The sequence below is a fragment of the Microtus ochrogaster genome, chromosome 2 (assembly GCF_000317375.1).
Source record: "Microtus ochrogaster isolate Prairie Vole_2 chromosome 2, MicOch1.0, whole genome shotgun sequence".
NCBI classification, from domain to species: domain Eukaryota; kingdom Metazoa; phylum Chordata; class Mammalia; order Rodentia; family Cricetidae; genus Microtus; species Microtus ochrogaster.
Window position 1 is genome coordinate 48059069 of NC_022010.1, and position 21332 is coordinate 48080400.

Consider the following 21332-nt stretch of genomic DNA (forward strand, 5'->3'; position numbering starts at 1 on the left):
CATCCTGGCTACAATTTCCCCACACTCCTTTCCTCCTAGTTCCTCTCCCCAAATCCCACATCTATTTAGATTTATGAAGGAACTTTACCTACCTGAATATTATCACACATTTCTTGGCTATATGTTAACCGTTGAATTTCAGTAGGAGAGACAAGGTATAACGCTTGGCCTTCATTAGTAAAACAAAATGTCCGTGCTATCCTCATGTCTGTCAGTGGCAAATAATTTACATCCAACATTGGGCGAAGGCTAGGTAAGCTGAATAGAAGAACAGTTAATAAATCTACATCTCATATTTTCTTTGATATAAATATTTACTTTAATAAAAATAATATTTAATACTATTTAATAATAAAGTCATCATTTTATGCTTTTTCTTTATAGCATCTTTAAAGATTAATAATAAGTAGACTTTCAAATAAAATCACATGTACACACACAAATTTGAGCACAGTTCTATCTTAGCCCATAAAAATGTTTTGCAAGTGTCCCTAGAGGAGTAATGTAGAGGCCTATGGTCTCTCTAATCACAACTCCTTAGTATTTGATTTTATGTGCCAACAGACATGTGTGGGGTCAGTCCAGTGTGCCTGGGCATAGAGCTCCATCCCTTAGTCCCTCTTCACAGGAAGGGGAACCTTCCTGTCTCTTAGGGCATTTGTATTGAACACGACTAGTAAATAAACACGGCCGAAGCTTAAGGAATGAGTTGTAATAGGTAACAGATTAGCATCTATACATAGGAAAGACTACATCTGTAGTTACTTCCTAGCCTATCCTGCAGCTATAATTTTGATGAGATAGCCCTAGAAAGGTCCTTTTGGATAATGTAGTAAAAGCTAATTTATAATCCACTATTGAAAAGCAACAGTTTTCCCATCATTCCTTCAAGTCAAGGGCAGAGAGAACTTCTCTGGTTTAATCCTCGGACTTGGGAACTATGCTAATTCTTCATGTACAGTAGTTTTAATTCATCCTAGAATACAGATAGTGTCATTTTTCTTTTAAAAAATATTTTGTAACTACATTTTGAGACCCAAAATTTTACTATATAATATGGAGACTGAAATCTATCTTATTGGAATAAGCATTTATTGATGTTCCGGCACCATGCTGCCTGGTATTTTATCCACCAACTAGTCACATGACTATTGAGCAAGTAATTGAGCAAGTAACGACCCTTGGATAGTCACTGAGGTCTGCTGAAAGTGTGACCGGCTCGCTGGATTTCAAAGACTTAGTAGTCAAAACTATTTGAAATATGAACGATATATAAGAGCTTAATATAAATCTTGAGTAACAAACAAGCTGAGAGGAAAGGACATCACACACACCTATAAATACACATCCCCTGTAATTGATCACACACACACCCCATAAATACGCATCCCCCATAATTGAAGCAAGTCTATGGGTTAAATCATTTACAAACAGGATGGAGTGGTCTTCATTGGAAATCTCTGAAAATAGTTTGAGAAAGAATCAGAAATCTATGAGAATAAGGAAACCATGATTGCCTTTTCCCCAAAAGTTTCTCCCTCACTAATTATAGATCTCTTCATGTTAGAAATAATGAACCAAAATACCACGAAAATCTGGTCTTCCTCTTGAATGACTTTCCTGCTTCTCTTCTTTCTATTTACACAACATTTTCTGAAAGAGTCAGCTAAGGGATCAGACAGTAAAGGTTTCAGGCTTGGGCCTGCAGCAGCTCCTTCACAGTTGTTCAGTTCTCTTTGTGTGCAAAAGTAGCCATTGCTGACATATAAATGATGGGGGTGGCTGTGCCACAAGACACCTTCTTTTCAAACACTTGACTTCATATAATTCCCATCAACCGTATTCTCTGCCTTTTTAGATCATTTAAATCTTGGCTTGCAGTCTATACAAAATCAGACTGATTTGTCATCATTTTCAACTTCGTACTGCACTACTCTATTCTTGCTCCATGAAAGCTGCTCCCAGCATCACCATGCTCCTAACACTCGCTTTCTGAACGGGTTTCACACAGCCAGTCTGGCCTCCAATTTACTATGTAGTAGAGGATTACCTTGAATTTTGGAACCTCCTTTCTTCACTGCTGGAATTCTAAGGAAGCTTCAGCATGACCAAGTTTACAGTTTTGTTCCTGTATTATCAGTGTTCCTAGATGATGCTCAAGCCTGCATTTTCCCAAGAGACCAGACCTTAGATTGCTCTTAAGCACCTGCTGGATGGCTTGAAGCACCTTAAAAGTCGAACTTATTTTTAATCCATTCTCAAACTCCTTATTCTCAGTGTTTTCAACTTCCTCTCACTTCCTTACCTGCTAATAGCATTACTGTAATACAAATTCCCTAAATCCTGGGAGTCAGTGATCTTCTTTACCTTGTTTAACAAATCAGCTTTGCATGCAGCAAGTTTCCCTCTTCAGCTCTGCTCCCTCCTTGCCTTGTAGTACAAGAGTCCTTGAGTATTTTTTAGTACACATACAGAGAAGGCTAACTACCTGCTTTAAAGTCCCATTTCTTACTAATTTAGTTCATCACTCATGGTCCTCAAGCATGTATGTCAACCTGCCTCTCCAAGTTACTTTTTTTTTATTATACATTTAGTGATTCAATGCTTTTAAACTTTGGGAACTTTGTCAAAAGAAAAATCAGCTTATATATCCTCTACTGGAAATTCCATTTCTGTTTTCTAATTATTTGTATATTTTCATATGTTGCTAATTTTATCTCCTTTTAAATGATTTGGAACAAGGTGAGATATTGACAAGAATGACAGTCGCCTTTATAGTATATTGAGTAAATTTCGTTTTCTTGTAGCTTATTCATCCAATGACCGACCACAGCATTGCTGAATCCATAAACTCATTAGGTAATACTTTATGCTTCACAAGTTTTATATGATTTCTTTGAGTAAAATAATCTTATTTTTAATGTGTCTCATGGCTTTTAGTTTACCAGTGAGTGTTAATATGATTTTTCCTATGCTTTATGCCTTCAAACAAATTATTTTACTTTAATTTCTAATATGTAAAATGAAAGATGAAAATAATACTTGTCGATGTCCTAAAAAGCTTTGAGAATCAAGTGAAATTCTCTGTGTAAATTTCTTATATAATAAGGAAAGCAACAGATAATTTTACTTCCATATAGCTTCTGAATCTAGTACCTAACATATTCCAAATACCTGCCTGTTAAATTAATGTACAAATGATTGGGAATCATTCTTTCCTTGAATTCTTTGACGTCAAATATATATATATATAAATACATTTATATATGTCAACTATATAAATGTATTTATATATGTCAGCTATATATAAATATATATTTATATATATTATGTCAAAATATATATATATATATATATTATTGTTAAGTATTTGACAAGTATTTTTTAGGAAGCAAAACCAAAACCAAAACCAGAACCAGCCCTCTCCACACCCAAGCCACAAACCTCTCTTCAGAACATTTACAAACACAACGAACATCTATCAGGTTACTTCTCTTCAACAGTATGAATATACTTCTCACCATTATTTCTTGCTAGCATTGTTATAACTATCAGCTAACAATAAACACGCCAAGTACCTCATTATCATGATATGGCCGTTTGCACAAAAGCAGGCCAAGCAGGCGCTGTTACACATGACCACCACCTCTGCTTGCAGTATGAAAGAGGCCTCTGTGATGTTGTGAACATAAAGGCAGCTCTGAGACGGCAGTGAGAAGACTTTGGCTTGTTTCTCTGAGCAGATTATTGCATACTGATGGTCGCCTGTTTCTTGGGATGCACTGGAGTAGTTCATAACCAGTTTCCTCTTCCACGTTTTCTCATTTTCCTCTGCGTTGTTCGGATCCCTCCATACTTCATATGGAGGCTGCATTAAGCTGCCACTTCTGTCCATGCAGGAAAATGTCAGCACAGCTCCTTTCAGTGAGAGGAGAGAACCTGTAACACAAATCGTACCACTCGCATGTGGGAGCCCTTCTAAAGCTGTTTACGGGAATAGGCTAGTAATTTGTACTATACAAAACCAGCATGTTTGTGAGTTAATCTGCTGTAACAACTTGTGCTAAAAAAGGTAGGTCTAAATTTAGTTTAAACTAAACTATTTGCCAAACTTGTTCACTATATTGCTGAGAAAACAGGTCTGGAAGGATGATCACACTAGGGACAGGCCATACAGCTTGGACTGCAGCCTTGGTTACAGTTACTATTAAGCATGAATTAGATTCAGGTTTCCTGATTCGAACCCCAATATTCTTTTTTTTTTAAATTCAAAATGTCTTTTATTATCTTTTTGTTTAATATGGTTTTAATTGAAATAGAACTATATCACTTTCCCCCTTTGTTTCCTTTCTCCAGCACTTCCAGCGAACCCCTCCCCCTCTTTCCCACCTCTAAACCAAGAACCACAGGCAGCTATGCTGTAGAAGAAGAATTATCCTCTCCCATGTATGAGCCCCCTTATTGGTTGTTCAATTCAGAGTGAGCACCTCTAAAACATATACACAGGATTTTTTTCATTATGCTATATAGTTCCATTAAAACCCATAAAAATTTAAAAGGCAAATTTTTAGTATGTGTATAACTTTATTTTTTCAAGTGAGTTAAACTATTAAAAAAAAGTGTACTACCTGTTTCCAATTTCCTTTTTGATGCTTATTTGCTAGAAAATGCTTTTTAATTGTTCTGAAATTAAGCCCTCAATAAATATTATGTGATCTCACATTCAGAGTTACTCCATGCCACCAATTTTGTACTTGACCTTTGATCAAAAGTGACTTCAACTGTATCTATCTATCTATCTATCTATCTATCTATCTATCTATCTATCTATCTATCTATCTATCTATCTATCTATCTTCCAGACAGGATTTCTCTTTGTAGCCTTGGCTGTTTTTGAACTCCCTCTGTAGAACAGACTGGCCTCAAACTTAAAATCAAACTCCCCCTGCCTTTGAGTGCTGAGATTAAAGACATGCACCATTGTGCTTGGAGCGATGCCACTTTTAATGGTGTGACAAACAAGTTCTGCTGTGAATATCATTGGTTAATAAAGAAGCTGCTTTGGGCCTATAAACAGGGCAGAATAGAGCTAGGTGGGAAAACTAAACTGAATGCTGGGAGAAAGAAGGCAGAGTCAACAAGAAGTCATGTAGTTAATACCAGGGACAGATGCCTTCACTGGATCTGTCAGCTGGAACTTTGCCAGTAGGCAATGACCTTGTGGTGATACACAGATTAATAGAAATGGGTTAATCAAAAATATAAGAGCTAGCTAGCAATACATTTAAGTGAAGTTTCTGTGTGATTATTTTAGGGCTGAGCAGCCTGGAACAAACTAACAGCCTTCCTACTACAAAGTTCTTTTAACAAAATAACTAGGGATAGAATCAGGGCTTGTGGAATGCAAAACATTATTACTTTTGGCCTCTAATAAAATAATTTTAAAGTTTTGTCTTTTTAAAATAACTACTTTTAACATAGGCAAGTTTATGTATCTTGATTCAGAAAAAAAGATTATTTACCTGTTTTTCCCATGGTATGGAAAATAACTATCTATATGTAATTATGTATAATTTGTATAATTAACATATGCCAATAATATATCAAAAGAGAAAATTATTCAATTTGTTTGTCCATTTATCAACTGAATCACTTACTTTTGGTATTCTTTTTAGTTCTCTATGTATTTTGGTTATTAGCTCCCTGTTGAACAGCTAGCAAAAATTTCCCCCCATTCAGTGTCTCCTCTACTCTTCATTTTGCTGTGAAGAACCCTTTTAATTTGATACAATCCAATTTGTCAATTTTCCCCATTTTTATTGATCATTTGGGTTCTACTTGGAGAACCATTGCCTGTAATTAAATCTTGAAGTATTTCTTTCTCCTATGTCTTTCTAAAAGTAGTTTCAAAGTTCCAGGTTCTATGTTAAGGTCTTTAATTCCATGCAATCTTATTTAACATGATTTTAGGCTAGGTTGCCTAATCTTTGCATCTCTAATTAACTTCCTTAGGGATGATTTCTAAGGTTCTGTGGATTTTTTAAAACAGGATTTAGCCAGGTCAGTTTACTGACTCAGGACTGGGAGGTCAGCTACAGCTTGTAGTTTCTAATACAGCAATTCAACATAATAATATTAGAACAGAGGAAGAAACACAACGTGATCAATTACAAAGTGAGCAGGGATTCAAGAAATTCAGCTTCAAATCTACTCCTCTCTCCAGCTTGTTTGAAGCATGCTATTTATCCCCTCTGGGCTTCATTTTATTAATTGTTAATAAGAAAACTGCAATATATTAATACGCAATCAGGACATGTAATAGTTCATTTGTTAGATTAGCATCACACAAGGACTTGGTCAAACTGCAAATCCTCAGATTATCTTAGACTTACTGAACCAGAGGGTCTGGGGTGGGGTCCTTCGATCTCTATCACAGCAATACCTTCAAATTATTCTGATACACACAAAAGTGAAGTATGGAAAGAGACATAGTATGCATGTGCTTCCCAGCTCTCCAATTCAATGATTTGAACATACTTCAAACTTCCATATTACTGATAAGAATTTGTTGCTAAGACTAGCAAGGCTATCTATCTATGTGAAAACATTCCTTAAAAAAAGGAAAGTGGGATTTTATTTTTAGTAGTATACTTTTTGGTTACTAATTCAACCCCTTACTAGTTCTAGGTCTGTTCAGATTTTCTACTGACTCAGGGTTTGGTGCAGGGTGTATTTCTAGTTTTGTACTCATTTCCTTTAGGTTGTCTGGTTTGTTGGAATATCAGGATAACACAACCATGATGAGGTACAACCTCATATCTGTTAGGATAACCATTCTAAAATCATCAAAAGATACCAATGACAGCATTATGTGGAGAAACTAAAACATACACTGTTGGTATTTCCACACATGCAAGGGACATGTGTCAGAACACAGTCCAAGAATGGAGAAGTGTGAGGAGATTCTGAGTGCTTGTGGGAAAATGCCAGGAAAACAAGACAAGAGTCTTATGACCTCAGTTTCTACAAACACATGGAATTTGTTCTCAGCATGTGCTTTATTTGCTTCTCCTGAGCATAGCACATAGAATGAGTTTACTTCTGATTATTTATTTCAACTGGCTATTGTTATTTATTTGTAGGCCTCTATGGAAAAACATGTTTTTGCCACATTCAATTTGTCCTTGTGATCATACACAGCTTGAACTCATGAGAAATTTACTCAGGTGACCATTCTTAACCCTCAGGGTATAAAGTGTCTGACACTCTGAATAAAGTTGGCTATTGCGTGAGACTTGAGTCTGACTTATTTTTAGGCTTCATTCTCCTATCTTAGAAGTAAGAACTCTCTAGTGACTTGGCTGTTCTGTTTTTTGATCTTCAGGTTGAACCCCAATATCTGTCTCTGGGTTTTTACTATTTCTGCTACTTTTGGCAACATGGGGCTCAAACCCCAAACCCTGAGATTAAGAGTCTCATGATCTATTGCTAACATTGGGTGTCAAATTTAGCAGAATTAATAAAAACCCAGAAACAGATATTGGGGTTCAACCTGAATGTCAGAAAAGCAAAACAGCCAGTCACTTGCTGTTGCCTCTACCTCAGTCTGAAATAGCAATCCTGCCTCCAGAAATCTCAGAATAAGAGTATTTTTGATAGCTGTATCCTCCCATTTTATGTTGCTCTCTAGAGGTGGGATTAAAGGCATACATCACTACTGCCCAGTTTCTATGGCAAACTAGTGTGGCTATTGGGATTAAAGGTGTGTGTCACTGCTGTCTGGTCTATAAGGCTGACAAGTGAGGGTATTCTACTCTCTGATCTTCAGGCAAACGTTATTTATTAAAATGCAAATGAGATAGCACTACAACCCTAGGTTCCACTGCCCTTTAGAGCAGTAAATAGACATGGACAAGTATGAAGATTTAAAAAAAAACTAAAAATGGAACTAACATATAACCAAGCAATATAGCTCTGGGGTTGTAACCCAGGACTGTGAGGACAGTGCCACTCACAATAGTGGAGATGTGGAAACAACCTAAGCCTCCAGCAGAGAAATGGATTACAAAAGTCATATATAGATCTGTAGTGGTATATTATTTGTATTTTGATAAACAAATATTGCCTAAAGACCAGAGACAAAGCTAAAGCCACTAGAGGTCAGGCAGGCAATGGTGACACACACCTTTAATCCCAGGATTTGGAAGCCAGAATCAGATGGATCTCTGGAGTTTAAGGCCACCCTGGACTACACAAGATCAATGCAGAAACAGATCTATGTGGTAGTGGCTCACACCTTTAATTCAGGTCCTAGGGAGTCACACACCTTTAACCCCAGCACTAGAAGGGATATAAAATGGGAGAACATAGAGGCTTAGTCTGCTTACCTGCAGTTGCCCAGTTTTGGTAGAGATTAAGACTTCTCTAGTGGCTTGACTGTTTTGCATTTATAGTTTTTAAGTTGATCCCCAATTTATGTCTCTGAGTTTTTATTATTTGTGCTATATATATGCAATTGCAACATTATTTTAACTTAAAAAAGAGCAGCTCTCTAATATTAAAAGACATTGATGGTATTACATTTAGTAAAATAAGCCAGTCACAAATGGGTAAATTCTGCGTGATTTTACTAATATGAGGCATTCAAAACAGCTAAACTCATATGTGCTAAGAATAAACTGATGGTACCAATGAATGGGAGAAAATGTAACAAGGATTTGCTAATAAATTGATATAGCATTTAAATTATGTAAGGTAAGTTATAGAGATGTGCTATGTAGTACTGTATTATAGATAATAATACCTTGGGGGGTTTTAGAACTGAATGGGCTGTAGAACAGAGAATGGTTATGGAAATAGATGAAAAATCATCAATCACAGAACAACAGCAATTGCAGAGTCAGTCAGCGGACTGTGAGGAGGTACAGCAGTCTCCAGTCTCAGTCTGATCTTTCTGTCACCTTTCCTCCTTAGGAAATTCCACACCCTTTTCTCTGTTTACTGCTAGAAAGCTGGCTTCCTGTTATTCTTTTTTATTTACAATATTTACGATAAATATTTATTTATTATTTTAATTACAAAAAACATGAACCTAGCACTATAGTTTTCTTCTTTTGAATTAATAAATTTTAAATAGCATGTTTACAGAAAATAGATCAGATCATATACAGCATCCATATATCTCTTCCTTCATTTCTTTTACCATTAATAGCTTGTGTTAGTAGGCTGTATTTGTTAAGCACTTGGGACTGACTTGTTATCTGAATACTTTTCTTCCCCAAATTGTGCTGTGCTAAAGTAAAATTATGACTAAATGTAAATAAAATAATGCTAAATTAAAACAATAACTCCAGAAGTTCTGGTCCAGAACCAGTTACAATAAAACCAGGCCATGTTTCATTATTTCTGCATCCTGTGTGTCTTTCCCCTTCCGGCTGAAGAGCCTGCAGGGGACCCCACAGAATGCCTGGTACACATTGGATGTCCAATGTATGTCATCATTAGGTTAAAGAAGAGATCTGAATTGCTGATTTATTCTGACCTCACTGATCTGACTCTAACTTCAGCAGAATAAAAAATTCATATTTTCTTACAATTAGAAATGCTTTAAAAAGTATTTTTCTCTATGTCATATTGGATCAAAATAAAGTGTTTGTTTTTAGTAGTTTAGAGACAAGGGGTTTCTAAATTTATCACACTCACAGAGCTGACTATTCTGCCTGGCACCTACATATATCTATCTAACACAAGTTAATACAAAAGCCCAAATTTCTCTAACCTGTCATGCTATATGGACTGTTTAAAAAAATCTCTTACCCTATGTAGTCATAAAATTTTTTTTAGCTTAATATACCTAAAACATTTATTATATTTACGAAAGAGGAAGTAAAACTAATGATTAGAATCTGTTAAAAATATTCAAAGGAATGTCAAGGGAATCACACAGACTTTTTAAAAAAGAAATAAAAATGATATTTCAGGGAGAGTAGAACATGTTCCTAAGTTGAATTCTTGAAGAGCTTCATGAAAAGTCAAGGAAAACTTCAAATATCCACCTTAGGTCAGATTTCTTCTACTTTATTTATTCTGATTTCAAGAATGATGTAAAAACACTTGTAGGTTCTGGCCTGACATAGAACTTTGGGAAAATGCCAAGTTATTAAAACTAAATTGAACTTGTGCAGTAATGTTTATCTCAGCACTTTTAAGGAGCTTATTTCTGAAAGCAGGGTTTAGATTGCCCTTTCTGGATCCCATTCATAGAAACAACTCAACTGTACTCTGACCCCGAAAACTGGTAAATGGCAGTATGGTAAGTGTTGGAAGAATACATGAAGTTCTGATAGTCTGAATTACATATGAGGCTTATACTCCTCACCTTCATCCATAATCAATGCATATTAGCAGTTCTTGATATCTAAAGTTGAATAAGTAGCAGCAAGGGAATGAATGAGTCAAAACTCTTACCACTTGGCAATACCATCACTGGCTCTGTACACCTTTGTTCGTCTGATGACGGTAGGTTCAGGGAGATGAGTAAAACCATTCCCAGACTAGTTCCAACAAACAGACAAGGCGAAACGGTGGAGTCGTTCTTCCGCGCATAGGATTCCATGAAGTATAAAGCTGTAACTGCTTCTTTGGAGTCTTTGTCAATACTGGAGATGCTAGAGCTCCTGGAGCGGTTATAGGAATTCTCTCTGGCTTCTATGAAGGTTTAAAAAGCAAAATGAAGCATTAGTGAATCTATAAAACAAGTCAAATCTAATACCTGAAAACCATAATTATGAGAGAAAGGTTTTATTCTTTGTTTACTGGCGTGAAGGGTATCTTCCCCAAGGTACCAGCTCATTTTGAAGGAGTAGAGTCTGAAATCTTATGTGCTATCATAAACTTAGGCAGAGTTAAAACCAAAATTCTAGTCTCCTGAGTTCTAGCACACCACTTTTCTTTTTTACATTTCCTGAATGATCAGTTAAAATTCTAATCGGGGGGGGGGGGAACCCCTTAAATCTAAATAGTCAAGATTATAACATTTTCTACCACTGTAGTTATTTTTCCTTCGCATCTTTTGATCATAGAAACCATACTAATAATCTTTGGCAAGTCACACTTACCAACAGTACCATGGTTGCCCACATGAAAGGACCAATCTGGATCATAAATGATCTGTGACAAACATATTGTATGCAAGTGAAGCTATAAAAATTGAAGTTTTAATGTAAGTCCAAAAACGGGAATGTGATTTCTGTAGACTTGTTTTGACCTGCCTGCCTATAACCCAAATCCAGGTTTAACTAACTAACGCCAAAGGACAAAACAGACTGTGCCATCTTGTTAATGCAGGATTTCCCGAAAAGGCTTCAGCCTGCTTAGAAAAGAAACAGCAGCATGGTTTTGTGTGCTCTTGCTTCATTAACACCTGTGCATATGCACCCTCCAGCAAGCACAAATTTCCCCATGTGCGAAACAGAAATATAGTTATACTGACTTTAATTGCTCAAGGACAGACTCCTACTATCTCTACTGTCTTCACTCACCTTTTTCCTCTTGACAGATCTCAGTGTGCCTTTTTAGTTTTCATAGAACCAGATGAGATGAGTTCTTCAAAATATATTTAGAAGGAAGAGAATGCAATATTCCTAATTTCCCTATATCTTTACCAAATTTATAAAAAATATCTTGCAAAATTTATCATCTATATATTTTGCAAATTTAAAGACAGAATTATTACTAAACTATTTTCTAGCACAAACTAGAGGCAGAAATATCTATGACTCAAAAGTCTGTAGCATTCATTCCAATGATTATTCTCTTGCTTTTATAATCCTTACACATTGCTCCTATTATAACATTTGTAGCCAATCTGTCTGCAAAGTTTCACTCATGATTATTACTCAATACTGATACTCACAAACACCTGCTAGAAATATGATTTAGTCATTTCCATGTCTACTGGACAAGATTTAGTATAGCATATTATTAAATAAAAACTGAGTAATGAATTCATTAAAAACATTTTTTGAAGAACAGTAATAGGTTGCCATTTGAAGATTTAAAGAATAGTATAGAGTTATTACAGCCAAATATTTCTATTATTTCCCCCCTCCTAAAATCTTTATTACCAAAAGAGTAAAAGCAAACTTATAAGATTCTGTTTTCTTTCCTGCTCTAAAAAGTTTTGTCTCTTTTCTTCTTGTATTTGACTCCCCATCCACATACTTATTTTATGAATAAGGAAACAATAACTTCCTTTAAAAATTTACAAGGATTATAAACTTTATTATTTTTATTTATTATTTATTTATTTGGTGGCCCTGGGGATATATTCTGGACCTCACGCAGACTGGGTAAGTGCTCAGCACTGAATTATATCCCAGACCTTTTGTCCTTTATTCTTTGAGACAGGGTCTTGGTAAATGGTCCAGACTGTCCTTGAGCTCTCTCTGTAACACAGGCAGGTCTTGCAATCCTTCTGCCTCTGCCTCCCCAGTAACTGGGATTACAGGCCTGTGCCACCAGATCCGGTTATAATTCTGAATTTTAGAATTTAAAAACGTGTCTTTTTAAACTTGGTTATATTCATTTGACAGCAGAGGTAATTAAGGTTTCCTTTGCAGATTGTCACCTTTTGTATAGCTTACCTATAGTGGAGTCATTTTTTTCTGTTTTTAGAGATAAGGAAGGAGGTGGACTGGGGAATAGAATTGGAGTTATGGCCACAGTCAGGTAGGATCTTGTTTTTTTCAATGTCATGTGGGTTTTTATCATCTTTTAAATTAACTTCCATTTCTTGTCTCCCAGCACCTGTTACCATGACAAACCAAGCTTTTAACTGTACTCACAAGAATTGACATGTTTAGCCTACCTTCAGTTGTAACTGGTAAAGAAATCTCCATGCAAGCAGCTGACTGTGCCTTTCTAAATGGTGGTCTTCCAGGACCCCAGCGATTTACTTTTGAAACATCAGCACTGGAAAGACGTTTTCCAGAACTGCAACTCTGAGAGGTTGGACTTGTGCAGTGTCCATTTACATGGTCTGTACCAAGAGGAAGAAGGCAGAATAAATATCATAGTTAAGTCTTCAGATGAGGAAATCCAAAGGCATAGTTTTAAAAATGGAGGAACAAGAATTCCTCTTCTTCCAACCCATTTGCATATCACTAGTTTCTTGTTATTTTAAGATTTAGTTACAATTTCAGATTATAAAAAATCAAAACACTTATTATGTATAGCACACACATTCCTAATTTGTTTGATTATCATTATTTGAAATGTGCTGTATATTCCTACTATGTATTTAATATATTGTTGAATGGCAATATAAAATAAGTTTTAATCTTGTATTTTTATCACATTATTTGAACAGGTCCAATTTATGTAAGTTTTGGAAAGTATTTCTTTTACTTGGAGTTTAAGATGCAGAACACAGCATCATACTATGCTCGAGAGCAGTACTTAAGGACATAGCTGCCTTCCTGCACATTCTAGTTCTGACACTAATTAGTTCTGCCCTACTCAGGTCTTCACTCTTTGATTTCCTCTAGAATGTTACTGCCTAGTTCATGCAGCTTCTGTAGTGTTTTTGGAGTCCATGTCCTACACAAAGGGCTGCAATAGACACGGTATAAGCTTTTGCCTTTGTCACTCTTGTCTCAAAGTATAGAATTAATTAAGTATAAAATGTTTATCTAACGTCTGTGAGTGTTTGGATAACACTTTGAAAACTTGGACTAGGAGTAGACCTTAATGGTACAAAACTCATTTAGCATGAAACAGATTTTCTTATTTTGCCTAAAAGTAATAAATTGCATTTGAAATGCCCTTCATGGTTCTGCAATATAAAGAAGGCACTATGGACCATTCTGTTCTGGTCATCCTTGAGGTAGAGCTGTATGGAAATGCCTACTAGCAATGTTGACTATGTGGACCTGGCAATCTGTTACAGCCTCTCTGTACTGCACAATTTTAAAGCCTAAAATTGTGTCTTTCCTGGATTACTTTGCAGCTACTCAAGGCAGGAATTATTCCTCACTATTTTATTGTACTAGAATTTTTCCTACCAATTTTTAAAATGAGAGTTAACATTTATCAGTATTTCAATGGTGGGCATTGTGTATGTATATATCTGTGTATTATCTTATTTAATTTTCAAATAACCTGTAAGATAATTTATTATTATTGTGAATTATACATGATAAAAATGAAGAACATAAAAAATGAGATTTCCCATCAGGGAAGAGTCTAAACTGATTTTCTCAACTGATATATATGCTTAAGCACTGAACTACAGAGTTAGCCAAATATTTGAGAAAGAATTAAACTTTTGAAAATATAAGAAGCCAATGAAGTCCGTTGAAACTTAGTCATTTTGGAATCAAAGCATCTTTCATTTTGAACAGAAATTCAGAAATCTCAGCTAAAAAGGCAGATTTTATCTTGTGAAGACACTGTGAAGAGGAAGTCAAGAGTTCTAATCCTCCTTCTCCAGCATTAAAAAAGAAGAATAATGAAGGCAACATTTGTCACTGACCACCTAGTGAGCGTCAGACGATGGCAACTGCTTTAGATATACAATTAGCAACAATACCCCCATCCTCATACAGCAGTCAGAAAACCCCTGCTCTCTCCACAGACATGGTACCTTGCTTTAGGGGCTATGGCTTATCCACTATGCCAAGCAAATGTTCATTTAAAATAAATCCATGATAGATGTTCTCGATAGATAAGAATTGAAAAAATTAGACATAGTTCAGATAGTCAACTTGGAAATTTATGTTAATAAAATGGAGCTAAATCAAAAGAAAAGCAAATCTAGCTATTGACTAAGTCATTCTCTGTCATATTGTTTACTACATAGGCTAATCTGGAGCCAGTTTCTATTCGGTTTTGCCTGGCTTTGCTCATCATGATTAGTCAAGGTTCTTTCTTGTTGTGTCAAGCAGCTATTTATTTTCATTCTGAGAAATATTCCATTGTCTGGGTATGCCATTATTTGCTGAATCATTTATCTTTTGATGATTATTTTGGATTTCCTCAGTTATCAATTATTTTTAAAGAGATTTAAAAAAATAATATTTTGAACTCATCAGAATTTACCATTTTTGGTCTTCATCAGTTTCTGGGTATGTTGAAATTTCTCTGACATCTGGATATTTGGAGGTTGAATTTTTAGGTGTGTGTGTGGCCACTTTTTGAGTATCACTATATGGATCAGGCTGTCCTCAAGTTTGTGATCTTTTCCTTCCCTTTTCCAATTTTTGGGAATGTTGTAGACATGTGCCACCATGCATGTCTTTAGCTTTTGTATACCCAATAAAGCATTTATTTCACCTTCATTTTGAACATGATTTCTATTGATTGCAGAATGTTATGCTGTTTTCCTTTCAGTAATTTTTTTTTCCTATGGTTTATTTAACTTTATTTTATGTGCATTAGTGTAAGGGTGTCAGATCGCCGGAACTGGATTTTCAGACAGTTGTGGACTGCCATGTGGGTGCTGGGAATTGAACCCGGGTCCTCGGGAAGAGCAGTCAGTGCTCTTAACCGCTGAGCCATCTCTCCAGCCCTCCTTTCAGTAATTTAAACATACTTTTCTACTTTCTTCCAGCTTTCTTTTTCTGTGGAAAAAAATTGCTTTATTCTTGTTTTTGCTACTTGATGTGTTAAAATGTCATCTCCCACATCTCTGGCTAATTGGCACTTAAAGAAATTCAATTATAATGCTCTTTATACAATTTTCTCTACATTTCTCATGCATGGGATTCATTATGCTTCTTGGAACTGTGGATCTTTATTGTTTATAAAACTGAGAAACTGTTCAGCATCATTTATTCAAACATTATTTATCCCCCATTCTTTTTCCAGAATTCTTGCAGCATATGCACTAGATGGCACAGAGTTTCTTTCTAAACAGAAAATTTTTGAGTTCATGTTGTTCTTAAGCAGTATCAATTCTTTTTATTAAGCCCATTTAGTGAAATAATCATCTCCAATAAAATACTTTTTATCTCTAAAAGATTGATTTAGATTGATTTAGAATTTTTTTATATAATTTTATGCTTCTTTTTAACATCCTGGGACCTATCTCTCACTCTACAGTATATTTAAGTAGTTTACTAATTCTAGCCTACCTATTATTTTTATGTCAGTTTCTATTGATTAATATTTTTCTTCTTCATAGGTTCTGCTTTAGTATAGGTTCTAGACACTATTACATGCTAGTGTTAAAAATTTTTTTCAGTATTAAAGATACTTCAGACTTTTTCCAGGACACAGTAAAAATCTTTAGAAGGATATTTTTACTTTTATTTTACAAAAATTATATATCCATATTAACTTGCCTAAAATATTCAGAATAACATATGGGCAAGTGAAGTGAATGACAATATAAGGGGTAGCTCTTCTATGACAAAGCAGTATGCTGCTAGCTAAAAGAGAGTTTAGATCAGACTAGAAGGAGTTTCTTCCTAATGGCCCTTTCCAGCTGGTCTTCTCTTCCTGACCACGATTCTTACTTCTCAGCCTCATGTACATCAGGTCCTAGGAATGAGCTTCCTAGATAAGAGGGAACCTTAATGTTTAATAAGTAATACGTGACTCCCACGTGCATAAAATGTGATGCTTGGCTGACAGGAGGAACTGTGAGCAATAACTTCTGAAGAGAAGCTGGATCTGGTTGCAGATGAAAATTCTTGGAAGAATCTGTATTTTTAGGGACTGATCAGCTGATGAGAATTCCAGTACCTGCAGAGGCATGCGGGCTGTTCAGAGACTGACCACCTTATCTTAGCCTAGGTTCTGATCTCCCACCTCCCAATCTGAACCACCATCTTGTAACAAAAGATAAATGGCTTTTAGAACCTACTAACATAGCAGGCAATTAGCTTCTATCAAATCAAAAACAAAGAATGCTATCAAATAGTATATTGAGCCTGTAGAAAAATGCCCCTCATTTCAATGTAACTGCCTTCTTGGTAAACCCACAAATGTACTTCAAACTTGCCTTGATTTATGACTTTCTCTGTTCTGTAAAACTATAAAAATCTCCTTGAAACTGCTTCCATTTTGAACATGGAATTTACGGTTAATCTAAATCTGTGTTTCCAGGCTATGATCAGTCAAAATGGCTCTAGAATAAACTATCTTTTTCAGAAAGAAAGAGAAATAGGGGGCAGGGGGGAAGAAAGAAAAGAAAGAGGGAAGGAAGGAAAACACAAAGCAATGTCTCAATATTCAAACAGGAAAACTAACAGAGATGGAAGCAATTACAAAAATGAATAGATATTATAGAGTTGAATAAACTAAAAAAACACAGGTCTATAGAAAATATCAGTATCAGGGTGGATTGAATAGAAAAAAGAATGAACTTGAAGACAGGCTATTTTAAAATACATAAGAGAAAAGAGTAGAGGTGAGGAGGGAAGAGAACTTATGAGACATTATAAAAAGTGTAAATATTCAGGTGGTTGGGATTTCAGAATGAGTTGAACATGCTAAAGGTTTAGAAAGCATATATAAAAAAAGTGACAGAATTTTTTAAATCTAGAGAAAGCTACAAATATCCAGTTACAGGAAGTTCAAAGGTATCTTTAAATCAACCAACTCTAACCTAAGACATTTTATAAGCAAGTTTTCATCACAGGCGAGAAAGAAAGCGAGCCATGTGGCTCACACCTCTAATCTTAGCATGAAGGAGGCAGAGGCAGAAGTACAACATCTTTTAAGTCCAGAAGGACACACGAACACATGAACCACACACACACACACACACACACACACACACACACACACACACACACACACCACACTAATGAGAAGAATTTCAAGACTTGAATAACACAAGGCAGTGCACCAATTCACTTGACATCAGACTTCTCAGCAGAAATCTTACAGACCAGGAAATGGTGGTGCAAGATTTTCTTAATACTGAAGTATTAAAAAATAAAACAATTGTGTTGATTAGGCATAGGAAAGGTATCCTTAGAAATTAACAAAAGATAAAGACATTCCCAAACAAATGAAGGCTGAGAGAACAATCTCTAACAAACTTATTCCATAAAAAATGCTTAAGGGAGTTATTCAGATTGAAAGACATAGTATAAATAAGAATGAAACACAGAAATGAATGAAGAATGCCCTAATAATCTAAGTATGGGTTGCTTAGATCATTAGTGTAGAATGTAAGTCACCCCATCATTAGTATGAAGACTAAGATATAAAATAAGTAAGAGCACCTACTTTAATATATTAAGTGACAGACAACATAGAAAGATATGAAGGTGGGTCATCCGAAATCCAGATGAGGAAAGGAATGGGGTACAAATGTAGAATGTACTTAGTATATTTTATCACATTACTTTTTATGTGTATTTGTTTTTACACTTATGCTGTTACTATAATTTCAAAATTGCTTTTTATTATAAAAATATATTTTTATAACTCATGGTAAGCAAAATGAAAATCAGTAACAGACATACCTAACATAAGCAAGAAGTCAAAACACACTTCTAGAGTCGATCATTTACAGTGAGGGAAAACTATTACAGGGAGAAGGTAATTACAACAGAACAAGAAAATAAGTTATGTTATGGTTGTAGTGAGACCTTATTTATCAATAATTTGGATATAAATTATTAAATTATCGGATATTCAACTATTATTAGAAGTATTTAGAAAGAAATTTGGAAGAATAAAAGAATAAGAAACAATAATGGGGGATTCAATATGATCAAAGTGTGCTACATGCATGTATGACTATTTCAAAATGAAACATTATTTTATATAATTACTCTGTGGCTATAAAATAAAAGTATTGAGAATTTTAAAATATACAACCATATGTTAATATTATTTCACTTACTTCACCTTTAAGGATACACATGAACTGGAGGTGAAAAAATGAATAAGATATTCCACACAAATGAAATTCAAATAAGTATCAGAAATACTCATCAGAAAATATAAACTTTATGTCAAAATCTATAAAAACAGACAAAATTGCTGAGCATGATAGTGAATACTTGTAGTCCTGTCTATTATTAAAAGGTATAAAGTATACAAAGCAATTTACAGATTTATTCAATACCTACTTTAAAACTCCAATGACATTTTCCATAGAATTAGAAAATTAAAAGAAAAGTTTACATGGAACCACAAAATACTCCCTAGTTCTTAATGATTCCTTGACCTAACAGGACAAAGAGGAAGGTATTACACTATGTGACTTCAAAACACATTACAATTCTGTAGTAGTCTACACAGTATGGCATTGATAAAAACAACAAAATTGAAACAACAACAACAAAACCAGAGTCAGATTAATGAAACACAATGGAGAGCCCACAAATAAAATTATGCATCTACAGCCAAGTAAATTTTGGCAAAAGGCTAAGAACAGATATTTGTAGAAAGGATATTCTTTTCAATATACAGTGCTGGGAAGGTTGGATAGATACATAAAGCATCATGGGATTAGAATCCTGTCTTCCCTTTCTCCTTTTGCTCTAGCTTTATCCAGAACTATTTCATGTCCTTTCCTTGTGTCTACTGTTGCCTCTCATTTTTATTTTCTTCTCTGTTTTTCTCTATCACTCTAATACTAACTGTTTTAAACTGTTTATTTTCATTGTACTCATGCCCCCAGTAACTTGTAACTTAGAGCACACATTTCTATTTTATTCACTTACCAAAAATTAATGATGTTGTGGTGGTGGTTGCTGTTTAATTGACTATTACTGGGCCCATTCTTCAGGTATGATTACCGAAGTAGATAGTGTGCTACTCCCATAGCAATATTGTATTTTGAGCCTGGTGCCTTAAGCACATGGCTTAGGGTCTAATTACTAAGGGGTAGCTGTAGTCCAGTAGAGAGAACTGATACCTCAACTCGATTACAAACTAATTTCACTTGAACACTGTAAACAGTTCCATTGAAGGAATATGAGTGATTAAAGTACAAATCCATTAACTTCCTTGCTATGGGAGAATTCTCTTGTATACTATAAAGATTTGTCACTTGTATTGTTTTAGTGTAACACTGATTGGTCAGTAGCCAGGCAGGAAGTACAGGTGGGGCAACCAGAATAGGAGAATTCTGGAAAGAGGAAAGGCAGAGTCAGTCACCAACCAGATGCAGAGGAGAAAATATGAGAATGCCTCACTGAGAAAAGGTACGAATTCATATGGTTTAATATAGTTAAGAATTATGGGCTAATTTAAATTGTAAGAGATAGATAATAAGAGATAGATAATAATAAGCCTAAGCTAATAGGCCAAATAGTTTATAATTAATATAAGCGTCTGTGTGTTTCTTTGGGATTGAACGGCTGCAGGACCAGGTAGAACAGAAACTTCCATCTATGCATCCTGACACCAGATGACAAATATAAACTAAAGGCATTCCTCACCACTAAGCAAGGAGCTTGGGTGATAGTCAAATGAGTCCTCCATACTGCAGAGAACAATAAACACATCTGTGAGAGCACAGCACAAAATAACCCCACTGCAATAAATAAGCAAATGAGAATTAGAAAATAGAAACAACAAAGAAATAAAAGTGAATACATACTGTTAAAATTAACGGAATGATAACAGTTTCAATCTCTTTCAAACAATGCATACTAACTGACTAGATTAAAAGCAAGACTCTCTTCTTTGTTGACTGCAGAAAATAGATCTCACTGCAAAGAAACAAAGCTTTAGAATAAAAGCATGGAAAGAGAGACTCCAAGCTAATGGAGAAAGAAAGCTAGCAGATGTAGCAATTTTAATTTCTAACAAAATGGCTCCAAATCAAAATTAATTAGAAGAGATACACTGCATATTGCAATTCTGAACATACATGCCTTGAATGTTGGAACACTCAACTTTATCAAAGTAAGTGCTATTGGGTGTAAGGATGCTGACTGACCTTAGTATAGTAATATTGAATAGCTGTAATACCACACTTCCACCAAATGCACTGGTTGTTCAAACCAAAACAAATTAACAAAGAAAAATAAGAGATCAATAACATTTAGTGAAAATGGGACTAAGAGGCATCTGCAGAAGATTCCATCCACATCTTGCAGACTATGTATTCTTGTCAGCAGTCCACGGGAGTTTTTCTCCTTAAACAGACTATATTGTAGTGCGCAAAGCAAGTCTTAGTACATACATGAAATAATTTCTTGGTCCTTATTTGATAAATAAGCTAAAACTAGAAGTGAAAAAGCAAGATAATGATATAGAAATGAAAAAAGTCAGTGAAGCAAAGAGTTGGTTCTTTGAAAAAATTCACAGCACTGACAAACCTTTAGCAAACAAATTCCCAGCAAAATTCATCACAGACT

The 21332-nt window shown here is 35.1% G+C and overlaps 1 protein-coding gene across 9 annotated transcripts in view; it reads right to left on the reverse strand.

Moving 5' to 3' along the window:
* Window positions 1-21332, reverse strand: part of Stxbp5l (syntaxin binding protein 5 like) — a 250576-nt gene that overhangs the window by 24077 nt on the left and 205167 nt on the right. For 7 of the 9 annotated variants that reach the window (XM_026785901.1, XM_026785891.1, XM_026785895.1 and 4 more), the window contains 4 exons: window positions 12869-13039; window positions 10468-10707; window positions 3579-3939; window positions 93-258 (listed from right to left, as the gene is read on the reverse strand). In XM_026785901.1, coding sequence (XP_026641702.1) covers window positions 93-258; window positions 3579-3939; window positions 10468-10707; window positions 12869-13039 — 938 coding nt within the window. The remainder of the gene's footprint in view (window positions 1-92; window positions 259-3578; window positions 3940-10467; window positions 10708-12868; window positions 13040-21332) is intronic. The other 2 variants (XM_026785910.1, XM_026785905.1) reach the window with 1 other exon arrangement.